The following is a 19065-nucleotide window of genomic DNA, read 5'->3' as shown; positions in this document are numbered from 1 at the left end:
TACTAGACGAGGCGTATTGGAGGAGAAAATGTCGCATAAATTGTCATTGACGATCATAAAATAATGTTTAACAATACAGAGTGATGCAATTTGTTGAAAAATGAAACATTTCCTGCGGAAAGCGCCCATAATGAATTTCTGTTTCGAGTCACCATTGTGCAGTGTACTAAATTTTAGCCTTTATGGTTTGTACTATCATATTTGATAACCTTCTAAAAATGGTACCCCTCGACGAATGTCCTTCACCTATAAATAGACACGAGCTGTAGTGACCTTGAACTTGCTTAAACCAAAAGTATCTACAGGCTTTGTGCAAGTTGAATAAGAAGAGGTATTTGGAATTTAACAGTTAAGTTTGGCAATTACAAATTTATAACAATGTCGAAACCAAAGGTTTTCGTTACTTGCAGAGTGCCTTTATCTGGCCTGGATATATTACGTGAGAATTGTAACGTTGACGTCTGGGATAGCGATGACGTCATTCCGCCTAATGAATTGAAGAAGAAAATCAAGGATATTGATGGGATATTCTGTACAATTAACGACAAAATTGATGTTGATGTTCTGACGGCTGCCGGTATGTAATAATTTCATTCAAGTTGTAGCAATACCATTTAAAATCTAAAATAATTGAATGAACATGGTCAGTACATGACGTATAACCTATACTTGACGTGAAGAATGTAATTGGGAATTCTGCATTTCACCATCAAATCATAATTTAAATTCAGTGAAATATGTTTTTTTTGATATCAAAAGTTGTTAAAGCAATAATGGGAAACAACCACCGCGAAACATAGACTAGAAGAGTTAACGTGTAGCATCCCCTGTTTGTTTCGCATCCTTACAAACTCGACCCAATCCTTCAAGGTAGTAACGATTTTTTTTAATTCTTTGACGCATGGCAGGCATCAATAACAGATGCATCCGTTGGCTAACCATATCACCACATTGATCGACTCGAGAAATATGTTGAATGTTGAATATGTTCATTTAAAGCTGCACTCTCACAGATTAAACGTTTTGACAACTTTTTATTGTCTTTGAACGACCCCCCAATTTATGCATGGAAACCAGTGATATAAGACCGCTGACAAAAACATAGATCACAGATGGTCATATTTAAGTTCAACTATTGATGTTTTTCAATTTTGCATTTTTCTTAAACCGTTAGTAACGCTTTAAGCCATATAACGTCATTTTTCGAACGTAAATATGAAAATCTGCAATCTGAGCTTTTGTCAGCAGTCTTAAATCACTAGTTTGCCGATATTTACGCAAACATTGGCTCATTCTAAGACAAAAAATACAAATGTTGTCAAAACGGTAAATCTGTGAGAGTGCAGCCTTTATACAAATCGTTGCAGTGTTTTTGGTCCGTTTCTCGCGAATGTCCTCAAGTCCAGGCGTCACCGGAATTTCGTGGCAACAACGAAACTATTGTTAGCTGTCCCTCGCCCTCTTTCTCTCGCCCTTCAGATAGTCTATAATAATAGACGTGTTATACAGGATTCTTCCAATCCCAGGATTTGCCATAGCAAAAATCGTAAAGAAAAAAAACGTCAACGTACAATCATTTGGACTAGCCATTCAGAAGGGAAATCATTCACGTTTATCACATAGTTTCCAATCGTAACGAGTGTTCTTTACTGTTTAATCTCCTTACCTTTTCAGGAACAAATCTCAAAGTTATCGGCACGATGTCGGTTGGCGACGACCACATCAACGTTCCAGAATGTAAAAAACGCCAGATTTACGTGGCTACGACGCCGGACGTGGCGTCTGACAGCGCCGCCGAGCTTTCTGTGGCGCTACTGCTCATGACAACCAGGCGCTTGGCAGAAGGTGGGTTTAGTGTACAGAACGTTATTTGACGATGTTTAAAGAACTTGTATAGTCCTTATTACAAAGAATGTGTGTTTAAAAAGGGAAGTGGCATCATTAATTTGCTCGTCTGCTCGAAGAAACAAAACCATATCCAGATATTAAAACAAATCATGAGAAAAAAACAACATAATTATTATTTCTGTTTACAAATCTAGTGACCATCTTTATATTTTTATGAACATTAAATTGCATGATAAGGAAGTCAGCATCGGATTAACATTTTAACACGAAGGTCAATCAGCGACCACAAGGACACATGGACTACTCAAAATAGTATGACAAGTATCTTTTATAATTTCAGGTTATCTTGCCCTACGAGACGGGACGTCCGGCCCCTGGAAGCCTATGTGGATGCTTGGTAACGTCTCTATGGGCAAAACCCTCGGCATCTTCGGGTTTGGACGTGTGGGCTTCGGGATCGCCCGTCGCATGAAGCCCTTTGGGGTCAGCAAGATCATCTATAGCGACATCTTTGAGGCTAGCTACTCTGACGGGATTGCGACTAGGGTGGAGTTTGATGAATTGCTGAAAGAGTCAGACATAATATGTATCTGTTGTGCTGTAAACGCCCAAACTAAGGGGAAATTCAACAAAGCTGTCTTCGAGAAAATGAAAAGTTCTGCTGTTATTATCAATACGTCACGTGGACAGATAATAAATCAGGACGATTTGTACGAAGCTTTAAAGAACAATACGATTGGTGGAGCAGGTCTTGACGTCACTGACCCAGAACCTCTCCCGACCAATCATCCGCTGATGGGGTGTAGCAGGTGCGTGATTTTGCCTCACATGGGAACCAATACGGTGGAAGCCCGTGACGCAATGTGTATCAACACCGCCAAAAACATTGTCGCCATGTTGGTTCACTAAATCGTTCTTATTGTAAAGAAAAATGTCACCATGTCATGTTTAATCGTGTACTGTGTATGATCCTCTGTGCAACTGCAAATAGTCATATAACTACCTGTACAATTATATTTTAATCTTTCATAATCGGTCATATATCTTCATTGTTTAAAAATTAGTTCTGAGAACTAAATACATTGTTTGAAAGCGGGCGAAGTATCTAGCCATGAAGTGATTCGTTTATGCGCTTTGGACAGAGTGCTTTATTTTCTAGTACAATTGCATTAATACTGCACCTGTAGCTGTTGTTTTTCAGTTCGTTATGTATCATTTGTTAGTATCATGTGAATTTGCTTGTGTTGCTGAGAAATTATTTTTGAGTTTGTGCAGTATAAACAACAGCGCAGGAATAAACCCCGATATATGAAAGTAAGCGTTTGCTTTTTATTGGTTCGGTTGTTTTTCTTTTCAAAGTAAACAACTGAAAAAAAATGAGTTGTTGTCATGTAGGGGCGGGTCCAAGATTGGTGTTTAGGGGGTGCCCCATCCCCATGGACCGCGAAAGTAAATGGAGCTCATACGTACTGTTAAGGGTTTGGTGGGCCTCTCCAAGACACTTGTGGCTTTTTGTAGTCTTAAACAATGCATTCTGGAGTTAGCTTTTTATAGTTGCTCTACTTTATTCACATGTGAAATTTGTTTGTGGTCACCAAGCCGGACAAGTGGGTTTTCTCCGGGTTTTCCGGTTTCTCCCACAACACAAGTCCGCACTCTCGCATAAAATCGTGCTAGTGAGAGTGAATAATATAATGTTGTAATAACTTGTTTCACAGTCGTTGTTTAATAAATAAGTTTAAACTAAACTTTATTGACATGAAAAGTTCGCGTGTTCAATTTGAGTGGGCGGGGCGGGTCCCGCCACCAACGATCAGAGAAAGGCAATGGTACCGTCACCGTCGTTTTAAAACTTTAACATATAGGATATAAGTAAAAAAAACCGACCCCAGGGGATTTAGAAGAAATCCCCACTTCCATAGTGGGATTTAGAGTATTTAAAATCAATATATATACATTTTTTTACCAACATACATTTTGAGTGATATATATTACTGATAACACGACTGTAACCGTGCACTGCACGTAACCAGTCATTTAGTATTTGTGCGTTTTCAGCAATTAAATGACTGTTGCAGTGTGTGTGTGTATAGTCGTGATAAATTACGTCATATATGCTACGTCGGAAGGCAAATATTTGCTTTAAATGAAGACTTAAATCAAAAATAACTTTTCATTTACAACACCATTTTAAATGCAACATAGGGCAGGCTATACCGCCTAAAGAGCCCCGCATTTTTTTATTACCAAAATTTGATGAGGTCATTACTTTTATCAAACACTTCGACAAATCTGTTTCCAAAATAATGTTTTGACAGTGCTCCGTCAGACGGCCGTATTGTGAAAAGGTTTAACGAAGTGTTTTAAGAAACTAAACTCTCTATCAAATTTTGGTAAAAGACCGAAGGTGGGGCTCCGTAAGCGGCGTAGACTGCGCTATGTTTCATTTAAAATGGTGAAGAAATAGTGAAGTTATCTTTGTTAAAAGTCTTTTTTTCAAATAAAAATATTGCCTTCCGACGTAGCATTTATGACGCAATTTATCACGTGGTATACACACACTGTGGTGGGTCCAAAGAGATTTACAGTGATCAACTATGGTATCATAAGGTAGAAATCAAACACGGTATCATTCATCAGAACCATTGTTTTCGACATTTATTCATCCTTTCGGGTAAATTAAAACAATTGTATTTATGATAGTACATCTTATTTGGGAGTAAGAGTGCATCTCGTCACCTTAGTGCAAGAACTCAATATCTGCTTATATTTCTATATGCAGTTATAGAGTTATTGCACTAAGGTGACGATCTTTAAACAACAAAATGTGCAGTTTGTCAAAAAGCCCCTGTATGTGTGTACGTCGCACCCCGACCCTCATTCCCCGCTGCTTGACAATATTGACAGGTACATCATCATGCTTGAATAACGTGAGCGTGGAAAGCTACGAGGAGTCTTTACTTCATATGACTGCCTAATATGCGGTTTTAGTTGACATATAAAATATTGCTTTGTTTTCAAAAAATCAACTTCACTTTATCCGGTATATATGAAGCATAATACCATTGTTTTAATATTTGAGCGATTCTCCATACTGGCCAACATTGATCCACTTATATCAGGGATTTCACTAGAATGGCTATTTATTGTAATTATGTCCGTATATGATAACATCAGTAAAAAAATTCATGGAACCGCTAAGAGGAAGAGTTTATATCCTGGTTTAAAAGTTTTGTGCCAACCATGAAGTTGTTATCACGCGACATTCAAAACTACCTCATATACATTTACTTATTTCAACATCAGGCTACAGTAAATAAATAATTTGTTTTTGTGTTTTTCTACCCACATCTTTAGGTGATCGGAGGCAGGTAGGTTTTTTTCTTATTTCCTAACCGCTTTATTTACATATGTAAACCAAAACAGGAGAACATAATTGACAACCGGTGAGGCCAAAGGAGAACTCTATCAGACATAACTTTTCACTCAACTAATTCTTAAAGTTGCCCGCACGAAAGCAGTGTGTGTATACCACGTGATAAATTGCGTCATAAATGCTACGTCAGAAGGCAATATTTTGCTTCGATTGAAGACTTAAAGCAATGATAACTTTTCCATATCTTTACCATTTTAAATGAAACATAGCGCAGTCTATGCCGTTTACGGAGCCCCGCCTTCGGTCTTTTACCAAATTTTGATTGAAAGTTTAGTTTCTTATAACACTTCGACAAACCTTTTCACGATACGGCCGTCTGACGAAGCACTGTCAAAACATTGTTTTGGAAACAGGTTTGTCAAAGTGTTTGATGAAACTAATCACCTTATCAAACTCCGGTTATAAAACAAATGTGGGGCTCTTGAAGCGGCATAGACTGACCTTTGTTTCATTTTAAATGGTGTAGTAAGCGATAAGATATCTTTGATTTAAGTCTTTATTTTAAGCAAAATATTGCCTTCCGACGTAGCATATATGACGTAATTCATCACGTGGTATACACACACTGGAAAGAGGACCCTTGGAAGGTTTGCATGTCACACGTCAATTTCCTAGTCTCTCTCTGTATTGCAATTGATTTCTTTATAATAAACCACTACCAGATCCAGGTTTGTGTGTGTGTGGGGGGGGGGGGGTATATTTGTATAATTATATTCAAAGTTCCCTTTTTTGGCAAAATTTCACTTTAGGAAGGAGATCTGCCTTATTCCTCTTGAGCCGGGAGAGAGCCCTGATTTGACAAATATCGTCGGCAACCACGGTACATTTTCCGTTACACTTCATAATGATACACATAGCGTAGAAGTGTACCGGGAGTGTCCGACGATGGATAAATATGTACCACTACATAACTCAACTTGCCGACGACTTCACAAATTATAACATGTGCAATCTTTATATGAATAATAAAAACTCTCTAACGGGAGACGCCGAACAAAGTATTTTTTTTACTGTGGCCTAAAAAATAAATGTACCATCAAGTGATACGGTTTTAGATAATAGATTTATTAGTACATGTACCGACACGATATTAGAAAACTCGTGATATGACACATTGCCGAATGATGTAAAATTCTCCTTTGCTGAAACTCGAACGAACATATGTTAAACGGTTTTGATTGTAACTCGGCATTTAATGGTGATACAATATAGGGGTTTAACCAATCGGACCATAACGTTAGTGACGCTCGGACTAGAAAAAGTAAAATCTGTAATTGAATGAATTCGGGTAACAGTGTGTGACGTAACAGATGCTCATATGACAATAGACGAGCATACAATAACGTGTTAAGAATAAACACATTTTAACTAATTTTAATCATCATTACGTCACCAGCGATGAAGAATGCCAACTCGCTCTCAATCAAACACGCCCCAGTGTGAAATCGAACTAGGGGTCATTTCCGGGAAGTATTGGCAGACGACACCGGATAAGATGGGCGTGAAAGGGATGCGCGTGGTTTCCTTGGTAATCGGCTGCCTAGGAATGGCCATTGCGGGATCTATTTACGCGTTTAACGCGTACGCAAATGCCGTCAAGCAGACGTTTAAGTATAGCCAATCGGACAGTGAGTTGATTTTGTTATTTAACACAATATTTATACCATTTGTATCTTTTGCGTTCTATGTTGTCAAATGAATGTACGTGTATTCATTAATATGATAATGAGAATTAAATCCACTTTATCTCTTTAGGTTTAATAACATTTTATTAAACTGCCTTAGTCGGCAGATTATTAAAGCAGCCTATTGCCGTATGTCGTTACGATCATATGACGTACGTTTATTTAGGGAGTATACATAACACGTCAAACTATATTATGTAAATGCTTACACTGTATATAGGCATGAACCTGTAGAAACCATGGATAACCGGGTACAGTTTGGAATGTTTTTTCGTTTGTCGTATAAAAATACAAAATGCCGTCTTTTTGAGGGAAGCTTAGTCAGATATGTTTGGGAACGTCATCTATCAAATTATACATGGAAAAGAAACACCTTATATTTGTTAACTTCAACAGCAGACGACAAGGCCGACGTTAAACACCACAAATCATCCCATAATAAATGGCATTGCTCTATTGGTCAGGAACTGGGAACTAAACTTATACTCGGGTAGCCACCTAAACGTACCAGGCCCGCAGGTATCCGGCATATGATGCCCTATATTTCAGATCAGCTTTGATTGTATCGGAACTTAAGTAAACACCATCATTTTCAGTTGAGATGTTCGCATCCATGGGCAACTTTGGAATTTCATTCGGGTTTCCAGCGGGTTTCCTAGCAGAGAAAGCAGGTGCTCGTGTGACATCAATAGCTGCTATGTGCGTATCAACAGGCGGCTTTATGTTGCTATGGTCCACCCGATTCAGTGTGGATTTCTATCATAGTCACGCATGGCTTCAGTATATTTTCTTCTTTATTGCCGGTTAGTACATTGTAGTAACGCTTTTAAACAACATTGGGTCGATCGTTCATGCACGTTTGTTAACGTGAAAAAAAACCCATCAGTGTTAAAGATTCACTCTTACTCACAAATAAGATTTACCACAATTAATACAATTGCTTTAATATATCAAAAAGGATGAATAAATATCTAAAACATTGGTTCTTATGAAGGGTACCGAGTTATAAGACGATAGTTTTGTGTTTTCAGCTATTGAATACACGGTTAAACCCTTGCTATCAGTAATTAATATTTTCCATACATGCATTATTTAGTAAGAAGTTAAAAGTTGATCACTCAGAATTTATGTTTGTTATACATGTGTATGTATTGATTTTGATTAAGAGTGTGGCTTTAACACTTGGGAGACAATGGGCCGATCGTTCACGTTTGAAAACTTTTAAAGCTGCACTCTCACAGATATACCGTTTTTACAACTTTTTTATTTTTTGTCTTGGAACGAGCCATTTTTTGCGAAAATGCACGGAAACCAATAAAATAAGACTGCTGACAAAAAATTAGATCGCAGATTTTTGTTTTCAGTTCAAAAATTTATGTTTTTTGCATTTTTCTTAAACCGTTACGGTTTAAGCCATAAAACAGTAATTTTCGAACCGAAATATGAAAATCTGCGATCCGATCTTTTGTCAGCAATCTTTTATCATTGGTTTGCAAATATTTACGCAAAAATTTGCTCTTTCAAAGACAAAAAATAAAAAAGTTGTAAAAACTGTAATCTGTGAGAGTGCAGCTTTAAAGGTGATATGTGAGATGATGCGCTTACGTATTTAACATTAACAAGTACACTTCCTTTTTGTAGAAACACATGAGCTCACAAGTGTATCTTTTCAGTTTTAAATTTCCACAGCAATAACGATTTGACAACGGTGTTACCTATCAAAACATTCTGAACAATCGGCCCATATGTTTTAATCATACATTGCCCGTTCTGTCAGGCCGACACAAGGAATAACTTTGTCTGAAATCATAGGGCGTCGTCAGACTAAAACGTCGCCCTGCCAAGGTCAAATCTAGGCCACAGGGACAGGGTGCGTTGTTTTGACACACCCCTTTGACCACGCCCCTACCCCCATTTAAAAAAAATCCCATGAATGATGCATAAGAAACCCTGATCTTATTATGGCAAATGAAAGGTTGGATTAACACGTAATAGTAAATCACTGAGATGTCAGTGTTTGTTTACAACGTTTTTTATTTAAAATTTGCTACGTCGAAAGCCTGATGGAGCACAGTCAAAACATTATTTTGGAAAAAAAAGGTTTGTTGAAGTTTTGAAGAAATCACCTAATCAAACTCCGGTATCAAAATGAAGGTGGGGCTCGTTAAGCGGCATAGGCTGCCTTTTGTTTCATTTCAATTGGCGAAGAAAAAGAAAAGTTATCTTTGTTTTCAGCCTTCATTTTAAGCAAAATGTTGCCTTCCGAAGTAGCACGTACTTTATCACTTGGTATACACACACTGGATGTGTCACTCACATGACCAAAGCACTTTGGTCAAAGGCCAAGGTCACACTTAGATAGCATATAGCGGTGTGCCCGATTGAGTAGCAACTCAAAAGACAAGCATGTACTTTCCAACTTTTTAATTGCCGATGGAACTTAAATATGCTCATCGTGTTTCAGGTTTTGGAGCCATCCTCATGTACATGGCGTCGCTAACAACCAACATGAATAATTTCCATCCGAAACACCGCGGGAAGGTCATAGGTCTTCTTGACGCTTCTTTTAGCGCTGGCCCGGCCCTGATCTCTCTTCTTTATGGAGTTTTGTTTAAACATGGCCACGAAACGGACGAGCAGAACCAGGATTTGAAAGGGTTTTATCTGACGTCAGCGATTAGCTTTGGTGTAATTGGTCTGTTGGGCGTGTTTTTATTGAAGAATGTGCCATATATTGAGAATGAGGAGCAGTTTAAGGATATGACGCATGTGGATAATGAAAACGTATCGAACGTTCCGCCAAGGGAGGGCGATTTGACGGGGCTGAAACTTTTTAAAAACTGGGACTTTCAGTTCTTGTTCTGGGGGTACATTTTCTGCGCGGGCCTCCAACTGACGTTTCAAACAAACATTACGGCTTACCTGAAATCCTACAGACTTGAACACTACAGTACTCTTTTCACAACACTGAATCCAATTTTTGGAGTGATTTCAAAATTTATCGCTGGATTTTTATCCGACGCCTTAGTTCACAAAGTCCCACGAATCGCAGTTTTATTCGCCTTCAATATCTTTCAAACAACTGTGATGACAATATGCATATTTTGGTCAAACAACCTTTCAGTGTTGGTCCTTGCACTTATTGGAATAGGAATGCCAAACGGGGCGCTCTGGTGCCTTACCCCTACGATGCTGAGCGAATTTTACGGGATGAAATATTTCGGCCGGAACTGGGGTATGATAATGATAGGAAATGCGTTCGGGGGCTTGCTTTTCCAACGGGTTTTTGGCTGGATTTACGACAGCAGTATTGGGTTTACGGGACAAACTGTCTGTCACGGACTGAAGTGTTTTACTTGGAGTTTCACCATGATGGCGGTGTTGAGTGCCTGCGCCACTTTGTTTAACGCTGGGATATTAGAATCGGAATTAAAACGATACAAAGAGACAAAGAAATACAAGAACATGAATGACCAGTCGGCTGGCTAGATATAAAACGCAATTCAATTTTCATATCTTTTTTTTTTACTTGTTATTTTTAGTGCAATAAATATGTGTTCTGTGATATACAAATTTATTTCGAGGCTCCACTCCTATTTAAAGTTAAAAACAAACATGGTAATTATTTTGAGATTATTACTGTTCATGTTTTAAATTAAGTTCAATAAATGGTGATAAAACACACCGTTTTGATATATACCTCGTGTTTAATGGAACACTATTTGTTTGAATGTTGCATTATTTGTTATAAGTGCCCATTCGCGTATCTCCTTTCAAGGTCCTTCCCGGTCGGAAGTGACCGCCTAGACCTTCGCCATGCCGGCCGCTGGTCCTCTGCCGTCGGCATTCCGTCGTTAAAGTCGTACGGCAGCACGCCGGCGAGGCGCTTTGCTTCATCGGAGCGCGCGATTTTTGGGATGGCTGTAGGGCAATGAATGCCGGGAACGATGGAGCAACCTCGCGACCGCACTCCCTGAAGAAAGAATAGCCCAATTGATAAAGATAATGACAGTGAAAAGAGTGTGTTAGAAAATATACTAGCACCTTTAAGTTATAACAGCCTTCCAAGTCACTTGACTCTAACATCAAAATAATTTCATCATAGTACGTTAACGCTTTAGCCTAGGATACTTAGTTGATGCAATCTTACTCCAAATAAGATTAACCACATTTAATATAATTGATTCAATATACTAAAAAAGGTGAATAAATGTTAAAAACAATGGTTTTTATGAAGAATACCAAGAAAAGTGCAGAAAACACGGTATTTCTACATTAAGGAATGATAGAAGATCACATCAAATCTTTTAGCACTCACCAATCATCTAATATTTTTTGCGATTTCAGCTGTTAAATACACTGTTACAATCTTGTTATTAGTATTCAATATTTTCCATAAAGGCATTATTTACCAAGCAGTTAAAGGTTTATAACTCAAAATGTATGCTTGTTATACATGTGTATGTATTCATTTTGAATAAGATTGTCACTTTAAATACGAATGCTAAATAGATGGCTTTTTTACTAAGGACCTGACAACGGAACACTTGAAACATGAAGTAAAACTTGAAGTTTTAACATTGTCATTGACATGCTTGTGTTTTTTCCGACTTTTACGGAAATAAAAGATTAAAACTTACGAACATACCCAACTTTAATAGCATTGAGTCAAATATTGTTTTCTGTCACTGGCTAACGATATCTTGTTTTTGAACTTACTAAGCAATATCTGCAGCGAAACCCTGGCACAGTACAAAATACATACTTATAGGGAAAAAATAAATATTTTTTTCCACATTTTTGGCATCGTTATTGTTAGTTTTATTAATTATAAGATTTTTATTGATTTTTTTTTTAAAAAGAAGAGAAAATCTGGTTCCAGTGACTAGGTCGAAGTGAATTAAAGAGCTCGAGCGATCGGACAAAAACAAAAATGTAAGATATTAATAATTATTTTAAAAAACGTCTGGATTTTTTTCTTATCTCAATGGGTTTAATGGTCACAAAAATAAAAGCTAATAAAGAATCAAACCCTAAAAATAACACAATCATTCCAAAAACACAGCATGAAAGAGGAGATATTTTCTAATGGAAACTCCAGCAGCTGGAAAGATACATGAATAAACTGCTAAGCTACGAAAGCTCGTATAGTTTTTTCCCTTATACAGTTCCAATGTAAAGTACAGGGCAAATGTGAAAACTGCAAGGTCCCAAACGTTGGACATGAAATGGCCAAAAATGTGACAACGCTTAATTTTGTAGAAATGCACGCACACCCCCATCACCGAAATACGCACGCTTTTATTAAACGGTCTCACCTTCGAAGTTGTAGGTGTTCGTCGTGAAGTTCGATATACACTGAATTTAACAATATGACATGTGACATCTCACCTGTGACGACCAATGGGTCGTACTGCATACTTGGTCATACACATGACGTTTAATGGACAGGTCCCGCTCGTTCGCCCATATGGCAGGCGTCATGGACACAAACGTTGCCCATCGCCACCGACCAGCGTTCTTCCGTCCCTGAGATAGGCCACAGGCTTGTTTGGATTAGATTCAAATAGAATAGGCATTATATCTATTTGAATGACGACTGTTTAAATGAACATTAAACACTTAAGAGTGACAATTTTAAAGTATTTTAAAATAAAAAGGTATATTAATACATATACATGTACAAAAAATGGTTTAAATCTTAGGTATCGTATAAATGATTAAATAACTAATCAAAGCGCTGATAGCGCTGCATGTACAGGGTTTAATACGGGTTTTCACCATTATGATTCACGATCATGTGTGTATTAATAAGGTGTTGATATACTGCACAGTGAATCTAAGAGTTCCCGTGTAAAACAACCACATGGGCCGCCCCAGGTTTATTGAAGCATGATGGTAAATGACAAATTAATATTTTATTGACAATAAAGTTAATGTCGCTGTGTAAGCAGGCAAACCATGATGGAGAATGTAACCAATCCAAGCATAACTCCATCCTATGGTGTTACAATATGAGTTAGGCTTGCCAAGGATTTATTAACCAAAGAAATAAAATAGAAATTGGTTGATCATCCTGGGTGAATTTAAAATATACACTAAAACCGTTTCCGGTTGGTAATTAGATGTTGGCATTAACACAGACTATACTAATTATGAAATTGAAAATGATCCTTTTCAGGGCCACTGTTAAAATTTTAAATAGTATTTTAAAATGATATATACATTATTTACATAAAAAATGGATTCTCAGCCGGGAGGAACGATAAAAAGAGAATATGCAACGGCTGGTGAATTATTGAAACAGCATAGAACAAACTTCACGAAACCTTCCTCCCCGTAAATATGTGAGGTTTAATAATAGAAAATGAAAATATAAAAAGGGTGAATGCTTGTGCTATTCCCAATCAAGAAAATGAAATATATACTAATCAAACTTTACTCATTAGCAAGAGTTTGCCTATGTTTGCCTTGTTATTCACAAAACAACTTCGAAAATACAACAGATTAAAGAAAAATAGTTTCTTAATTAAAATGACCAAAATTAAAATAATTGATTTCAAACAATTGTAGATGAAACACCTAAAAAGTTATTAAATCCGTGATATTTTCTCACGTTATGATTGCTTCTTGCTTTGTCAAATCTAGCTCGGTTATTGGAAACATAGCTTGCAATTTATATAGTCCGCACTTTCTTAAACTATATTTTTGGTGGTAAAGAGGCAGACGACACTTGTTACTATCAATAGGCATTTTATGTTGTGAGTGTCGAGTTTGTGGCTACACTGAACAGGGTTGACCTGTTCAAAAACTAAAGAACATGCTTACTTTTAACGACTTCCGATCATGTGATATACTTAAAATGTACAGGATAAGTGGTGGATCGCATATTTTTCACTGAGTGAGCACCAAAAGATATACATGCATCTTACGAGTGGGTCAAGGGCTTAAAATATATTGCTATCTTACTCAGTTTTTCTCGTAACTTCATTTCATAAATGTCGTTGTTGAAAGTGGGTACCCGCCCTGTGAGCTGACATTTGATTTGGAGTTGAGAAAGTTTAAATTTCAAAAAAGTGAAAAATATCAATTCAAAACATTGATAAATCTACATAAACCACATGAAAGCATTTGATGAATACTGATGATGATAGCATATACAATGCTCTGTTATCACATGCTTACCCTTGTTTTCGGTGTAATATACCCATTACGAATATTTTTATCTTACACATGTGTAAGAGATAACGTATCAGACATTTCTATTGGCTAGACTAATCACATGCGACCTACATGTAGACATCCCTCCGCATTGTTTGTAAACAAAATGGTTTAAACGCCAACAAATACTTACCTCAATAATGAAGCTGTATGACTTCCGGGAGACAAATGGCTAACGAATCATAGTGCCAGAAAGCATCTTGTTCAAAACCTTTCTGATAACAATGTCCCGCTGACTATATATTTCAGATCACTTGTCACAGAAATATCCAGTTAGTCAACAAATACAGCCACATTTGTGACAAAAAACACAAGAACATTTCAAACATCTCCATCTTGACAAACGCAGTCAATGTGCAAGCAATGCCATTTGCTTGCCAGTTTAATTAGCTGTCGGTTACCAAAAACACAAATACAAATTCCGCAGCACAGACTTCCCCTTACACATCCCATGGCTACAACATCATGTTCTCTGGAAACATTCTTGGTGGAACTTTTTCAACATTTACATACAAGATGACAACTCGTGTCAGATCCTATATCTCATGGTAATGATTATGGGTATTAAATGGGTATACTAGTATTTCGTTCCAGAATGGAAAATTTGGTAAAGAGCATTAATTCGCCGTACCTCGAGAGGTCTGGCAGCTGCGTGGACGAGCCGGGAGTCCCAGAGAGCCATGCCTCCTTTTGTCACCGGAACCCTTCGCGCGTGGCAGCCCCGCTCCTTAAAGTAGATGATGTCATCACGCCTTAGACGGTATTCGAAGTCGCCTGAACGCGCGGAATCGGCTCTCTCAGGGTGCTCATCAAACAGTGACATAAGGTGTTTGTGTGAGCCTTCCAGCACCTGTAGAAGTTTAATCGTCATTTTGGACTGGAGCGATACTACAATTTGCCCACAACTCGAACCTTATGAAGCTTAGGTGCTTGTTCAATGTTGCAACGTAAACTAGATACATGTATAACTTTTATGCCCCTACCTTTATGATTACCCTTTTTGGAATTGATTTCTTCTACCCAATCTCTCAACGCTGCCTTTCCCTCCTTTTATCCCCTCTCTGTCTCCTTATCATACCTCTCTGTTTTTCTTTCTCCTACGCCCTCTTTCTCCTTATTTTAACCCTCACTGGGACCTTCTTTTATCCCTCTCTTCCTCAACTCAAACCACTTCACTCCTGTCCCTACCTCCTCTCCATCTCCTCCCCTAACCATCTCTTTCTCCTCTTCTACGTAAACCCTTAACCATTTATTTTCCCCTTCATACCTTTCTGTTTCTCCTCATTCCCCTATTCATTCTTCCTCCTCTTTTTCCCTCACCTTTTTCCCACTCTTTCTCCCCCTAACGTCCCTTATCTTTCTCCTTCTCCTACCCAGTCTCTAAATCCTTTCTTACACATACGTTTTCTACTCAATCCCGTTTTCACTCATCAAATCTCTTCTATTTATCCTTTTACCACTCTCTCCTTCTTCTCACCTCTTTCTTTTCATAACTACATCTGATAGGTTTGAAATTTCATTTTATCTATAACAGTTAATTTTATATTTAGTCAATTAATTTCGTGTCTGGCTTTTAACTTCTATTTTAAATAAGTCAAAGTATTCGTGTTTTAGCCTGTCGTTTTTAATTAAATACATAAGCTATATTTTGCAAAATGCCCGAATGAGCTACGGTGTATATTTACAATGTGCATATAAATAGATTTCATAGAAATTGAATACCTCCTTTTTAGCAAACTTGTATGACCGGCAACCAGCCAACATGAAATAACAGTGAATTACCTAAATTTTACAATTAATCCATCGACACTTCCCCATCAAAAACTGCAACCATGTTCCCCATACGACGCGGCCTTTCGGCTTTTCTAATAGTCACAATATTGACCAGTTGTTAAACAAGTCAATTATAACCACGCCAGGTCCGGCGGTTTACCGGGAATAGCTGGAGAACTGGGTCGTGTTTTTACCTACCAGGTGGCCCCGCAGTGCTGGGTGAATGCGGTGGTTTTGTTTTCGCGCCTAAAATAGCGGGGAATTGGCCTTACCTAGGATGTCCCAGGGTAGGGGTTATTTCGCGGTGAGTTTAACAGCAGATTGTACCCAAGGCTGGGATTCTACCCGAGATTGCCTGGATCGAAAGTCATAGTCTCCGCCATTCGCCTGACCTGAGTGTGGGGGGGGGGGGGGCGTGGTTACAATTGACTGGTGCATTAGTCATTGACCGTTAGCTTAGTGCGCCGCGTCTCTGTTTTGATTCTGGTCGTTGTTAAAGAGCTCTCTCTGTTGTGCTACAATGCCGCAGCTCTCACTCACCATGAAATTCCAATCCCCTTCGTCTTGTTCCTCCAGATATAGCCCTCCCTGGTATGCGTGAACGCCCACTCGCCCCGGAGTGACGTCAACGTGTAACCAGTAATCACCAGGCTCTTGAAAACGCTCATTACTCTCTTCCGGTGGACGCCCGATCGCGATCGATCCGAAGCACGTCAGAAGTTTATCTGTCTTCCAAATTTGGGCAAACACTGGCTTCGTCTGTTTTGTTGAAATGGAGTAATTTTATAAGGTAAAATTGGTCAGATTATGTGTTTGTGTGGGTTTTTTTTGTTTTACTTTTAATCGAATCAAACACATCACTAATTAAAACAGACCTAGTGGATGTACTATAATACGTCGCTTAGTGTTGACTTGAAGCGTTTTTTAAACAAGTAATCGTTATACGTTGCTCTGAACTGCAACTAGTTTGAAAAAAAAAACATATGTTGAAAATGCCGCTTTGTCAAAAACATTCCATTAAAGTCCTAGTTTGAGCCTACTATAAGTGCCCCCCCCCCCCCCTGCAAAAAAAAACAAAACAACAACAACAAAACAACAATAACAAAAAAGCAACAAACTTTGTATAGTACATAACCTCTGTTTATTGATCTTAATCTACTTGCCTTGATCCCTCTTATCAGATCTCCGATCTGATTATCCTGCTGTGCAGTTTTAGAAGTTTTATTATACGAATGGACCCTAAATGGCCCTGAGCCAAAAAACGAATACACAGGAAATTGGCCCCTACTGTGACAGTAGTGCAATCAGTAGGAGATGCACAGCAGGGGATTATCAAGCCAAACATTCCTTAAACAAGGCCTGCTACTTTTAAAGAAGTAATGCATGGTCCTTGGTCAAGACGATTCCTAGTTTTCATGCTGGTTAGTTTTCCAAATACACTGGTGAACTTGACCTTTGACGTACTGACCCCATACATATAAGTTTTATGCGCTTGGTACAAATCGTTATCATGTTATTGTGTAGAAAAGACTTGTTCTTCCCAACCAAGAAACGATTCGACAAGCATCTGACCGATTTGCCATCTTTTTGAGGCCGGGGCATATTAAGTATAACATTACAAAGAGGCAATCTATTAAACATGTTGATCGACTTGCGATGTGTTGTTATCGAGTAAAGTGGATCGGATAAAAAATGACAAATCTTAACATCTTCACAACGATTCTCCTGTGTTTCAAAACAATTTATCAATGAACTTTGACAAAAAATGTACAATTTAAGTATATTTTTATTAAAGTGACATTCTTATTCAAAATCAATACATACACATGTATAACAAAAATAAATTTTGAGTGATAAACCTTAAACTACTTACTAAATAATGCATTTATGGAAAATATTAATTACTGATAACAAGTTTATAACTGTGTATTTAATAGCTGATAATGCAAAATTATTAAATGATTGGTGAATGCTAAAAGATTTACTATGATCTACTATAGTCTCATAAGGTAGAAATACTATGTTTTATGCAAATTTCTTTCAAATTAAACACAGTATGCTCTATAAGAACCATTTTTTTTCGACATTTATTAATCATTTTTGGTAAATAAAAGCAATTGTCTTAAATATGGTAAATCTTATTTAGGAGTAATAGTGCGTCTTTAACAACTCGGCCTATCCGACGCAATTCCAAACCGGCGTTCCATACAGAACGAGCCGATTCTACGAGGAGCCAGGAAGTGAGTAGTTATCAATAAGAAATAATAAAGCAAGCGTTTGAAAAAGCTATGATTTCGTACCGCCAGCCTCAATTTCCACGTCGTATCAAGATGTGCAACATTGTAGTTCCAAATCAACGAATTATAAGTCACTGGAAATCTATCGACCCCGAAACATTCCAGCCACTTCCGGTACTCCGAGATCGCCTGATCACAGTCATCGGGACTCACGACGTTCTCAACAACCGTGTAACCTTTCTCGTCCAAGTCAGAAAAGTGCTTGTCTGTTATCATTTCAAAATTGGCTTGAATTGAAGTCACCTTGATTTATCGTATCATACTGTACGCGTACTCTGGGTATGTATATTGAATCACTTCTGATAACAAATAACTTCAAATGACAGTTGAAAAAATCCATCTAATGCACGCTGGAGCCCAATATAAGAAGCTATTGCTCAACAATAGATTTTGAATTCGGACCTATATTAAAATGTTTGTAAATGAATTCCTATTTTCACTTTTAATCCTACTTTCTTAAACTTTGAACTTTTATTCATATCAATGCATATTGTATGCGTGTGATAACAACAGGTTCAAACAATAATGAAACAGTCAATAACAATACATATGAGAAACTATTTGAGTAAGTAACACACATGTATCTATATATGTACATGTATAGGTATAAGTATATATATATGTTAAACGAACAAGTATACTTTTATTTTCACAGTCCATAAGAATATTATGTTTGCAAGAATTAGGATGGTGTTTTAATAGTATTTTGGTATAAGTTTCTCCATTTCTTCAATAAAATGATCAGACTCAAACAGTAATGGAATTCATCACCTAAAATATTTTAACTACAGGGAGGATAGAGTCT

The 19065-nt window shown here is 37.6% G+C and overlaps 3 protein-coding genes across 4 annotated transcripts; 2 read left to right on the top strand and 1 right to left on the bottom strand.

The window, feature by feature from the left end:
* The first annotated feature begins 277 nt into the window (after positions 1–277).
* LOC128245510 (glyoxylate reductase/hydroxypyruvate reductase-like) lies at positions 278–3162 on the top strand. The gene is made up of 3 exons (XM_052963703.1): positions 278–577; positions 1675–1845; positions 2189–3162. The coding sequence occupies exons 1-3, from the start codon at positions 379–381 to the stop codon at positions 2755–2757; spliced, it is 939 nt and encodes a 312-aa protein (XP_052819663.1). The 5' UTR covers positions 278–378; the 3' UTR covers positions 2758–3162.
* A 3213-nt stretch (positions 3163–6375) lies between these two features.
* Positions 6376–10623, top strand: LOC128246412 (uncharacterized). The gene is made up of 3 exons (XM_052964601.1): positions 6376–6912; positions 7566–7772; positions 9434–10623. The coding sequence occupies exons 1-3, from the start codon at positions 6690–6692 to the stop codon at positions 10456–10458; spliced, it is 1455 nt and encodes a 484-aa protein (XP_052820561.1). The 5' UTR covers positions 6376–6689; the 3' UTR covers positions 10459–10623.
* A 21-nt stretch (positions 10624–10644) lies between these two features.
* On the bottom strand, positions 10645–18607 carry LOC128246413 (uncharacterized). 2 transcript variants are annotated; one of them, XM_052964602.1, is made up of 5 exons: positions 18264–18607; positions 16504–16722; positions 14822–15040; positions 12361–12498; positions 10645–10942 (listed from the first exon to the last, which is right to left on the bottom strand). In XM_052964602.1, the coding sequence occupies exons 1-5, from the start codon at positions 18474–18476 to the stop codon at positions 10715–10717; spliced, it is 1017 nt and encodes a 338-aa protein (XP_052820562.1). In that variant the 5' UTR covers positions 18477–18607; the 3' UTR covers positions 10645–10714. The 2 variants fall into 2 exon arrangements, with proteins under 2 accessions (XP_052820562.1, XP_052820563.1); XM_052964603.1 differs by lacking the exon at positions 16504–16722.
* Between the last annotated feature and the right edge of the window lie 458 nt (positions 18608–19065).

Source organism: Mya arenaria, chromosome 9 (genome assembly GCF_026914265.1).
Source record: "Mya arenaria isolate MELC-2E11 chromosome 9, ASM2691426v1".
In the NCBI taxonomy this organism is placed as follows: Eukaryota; Metazoa; Mollusca; class Bivalvia; order Myida; family Myidae; genus Mya; species Mya arenaria.
The sequence above is the reverse complement of the archived record's forward strand: the minus strand, read 5'-3'. Positions and strand labels throughout refer to the sequence as shown.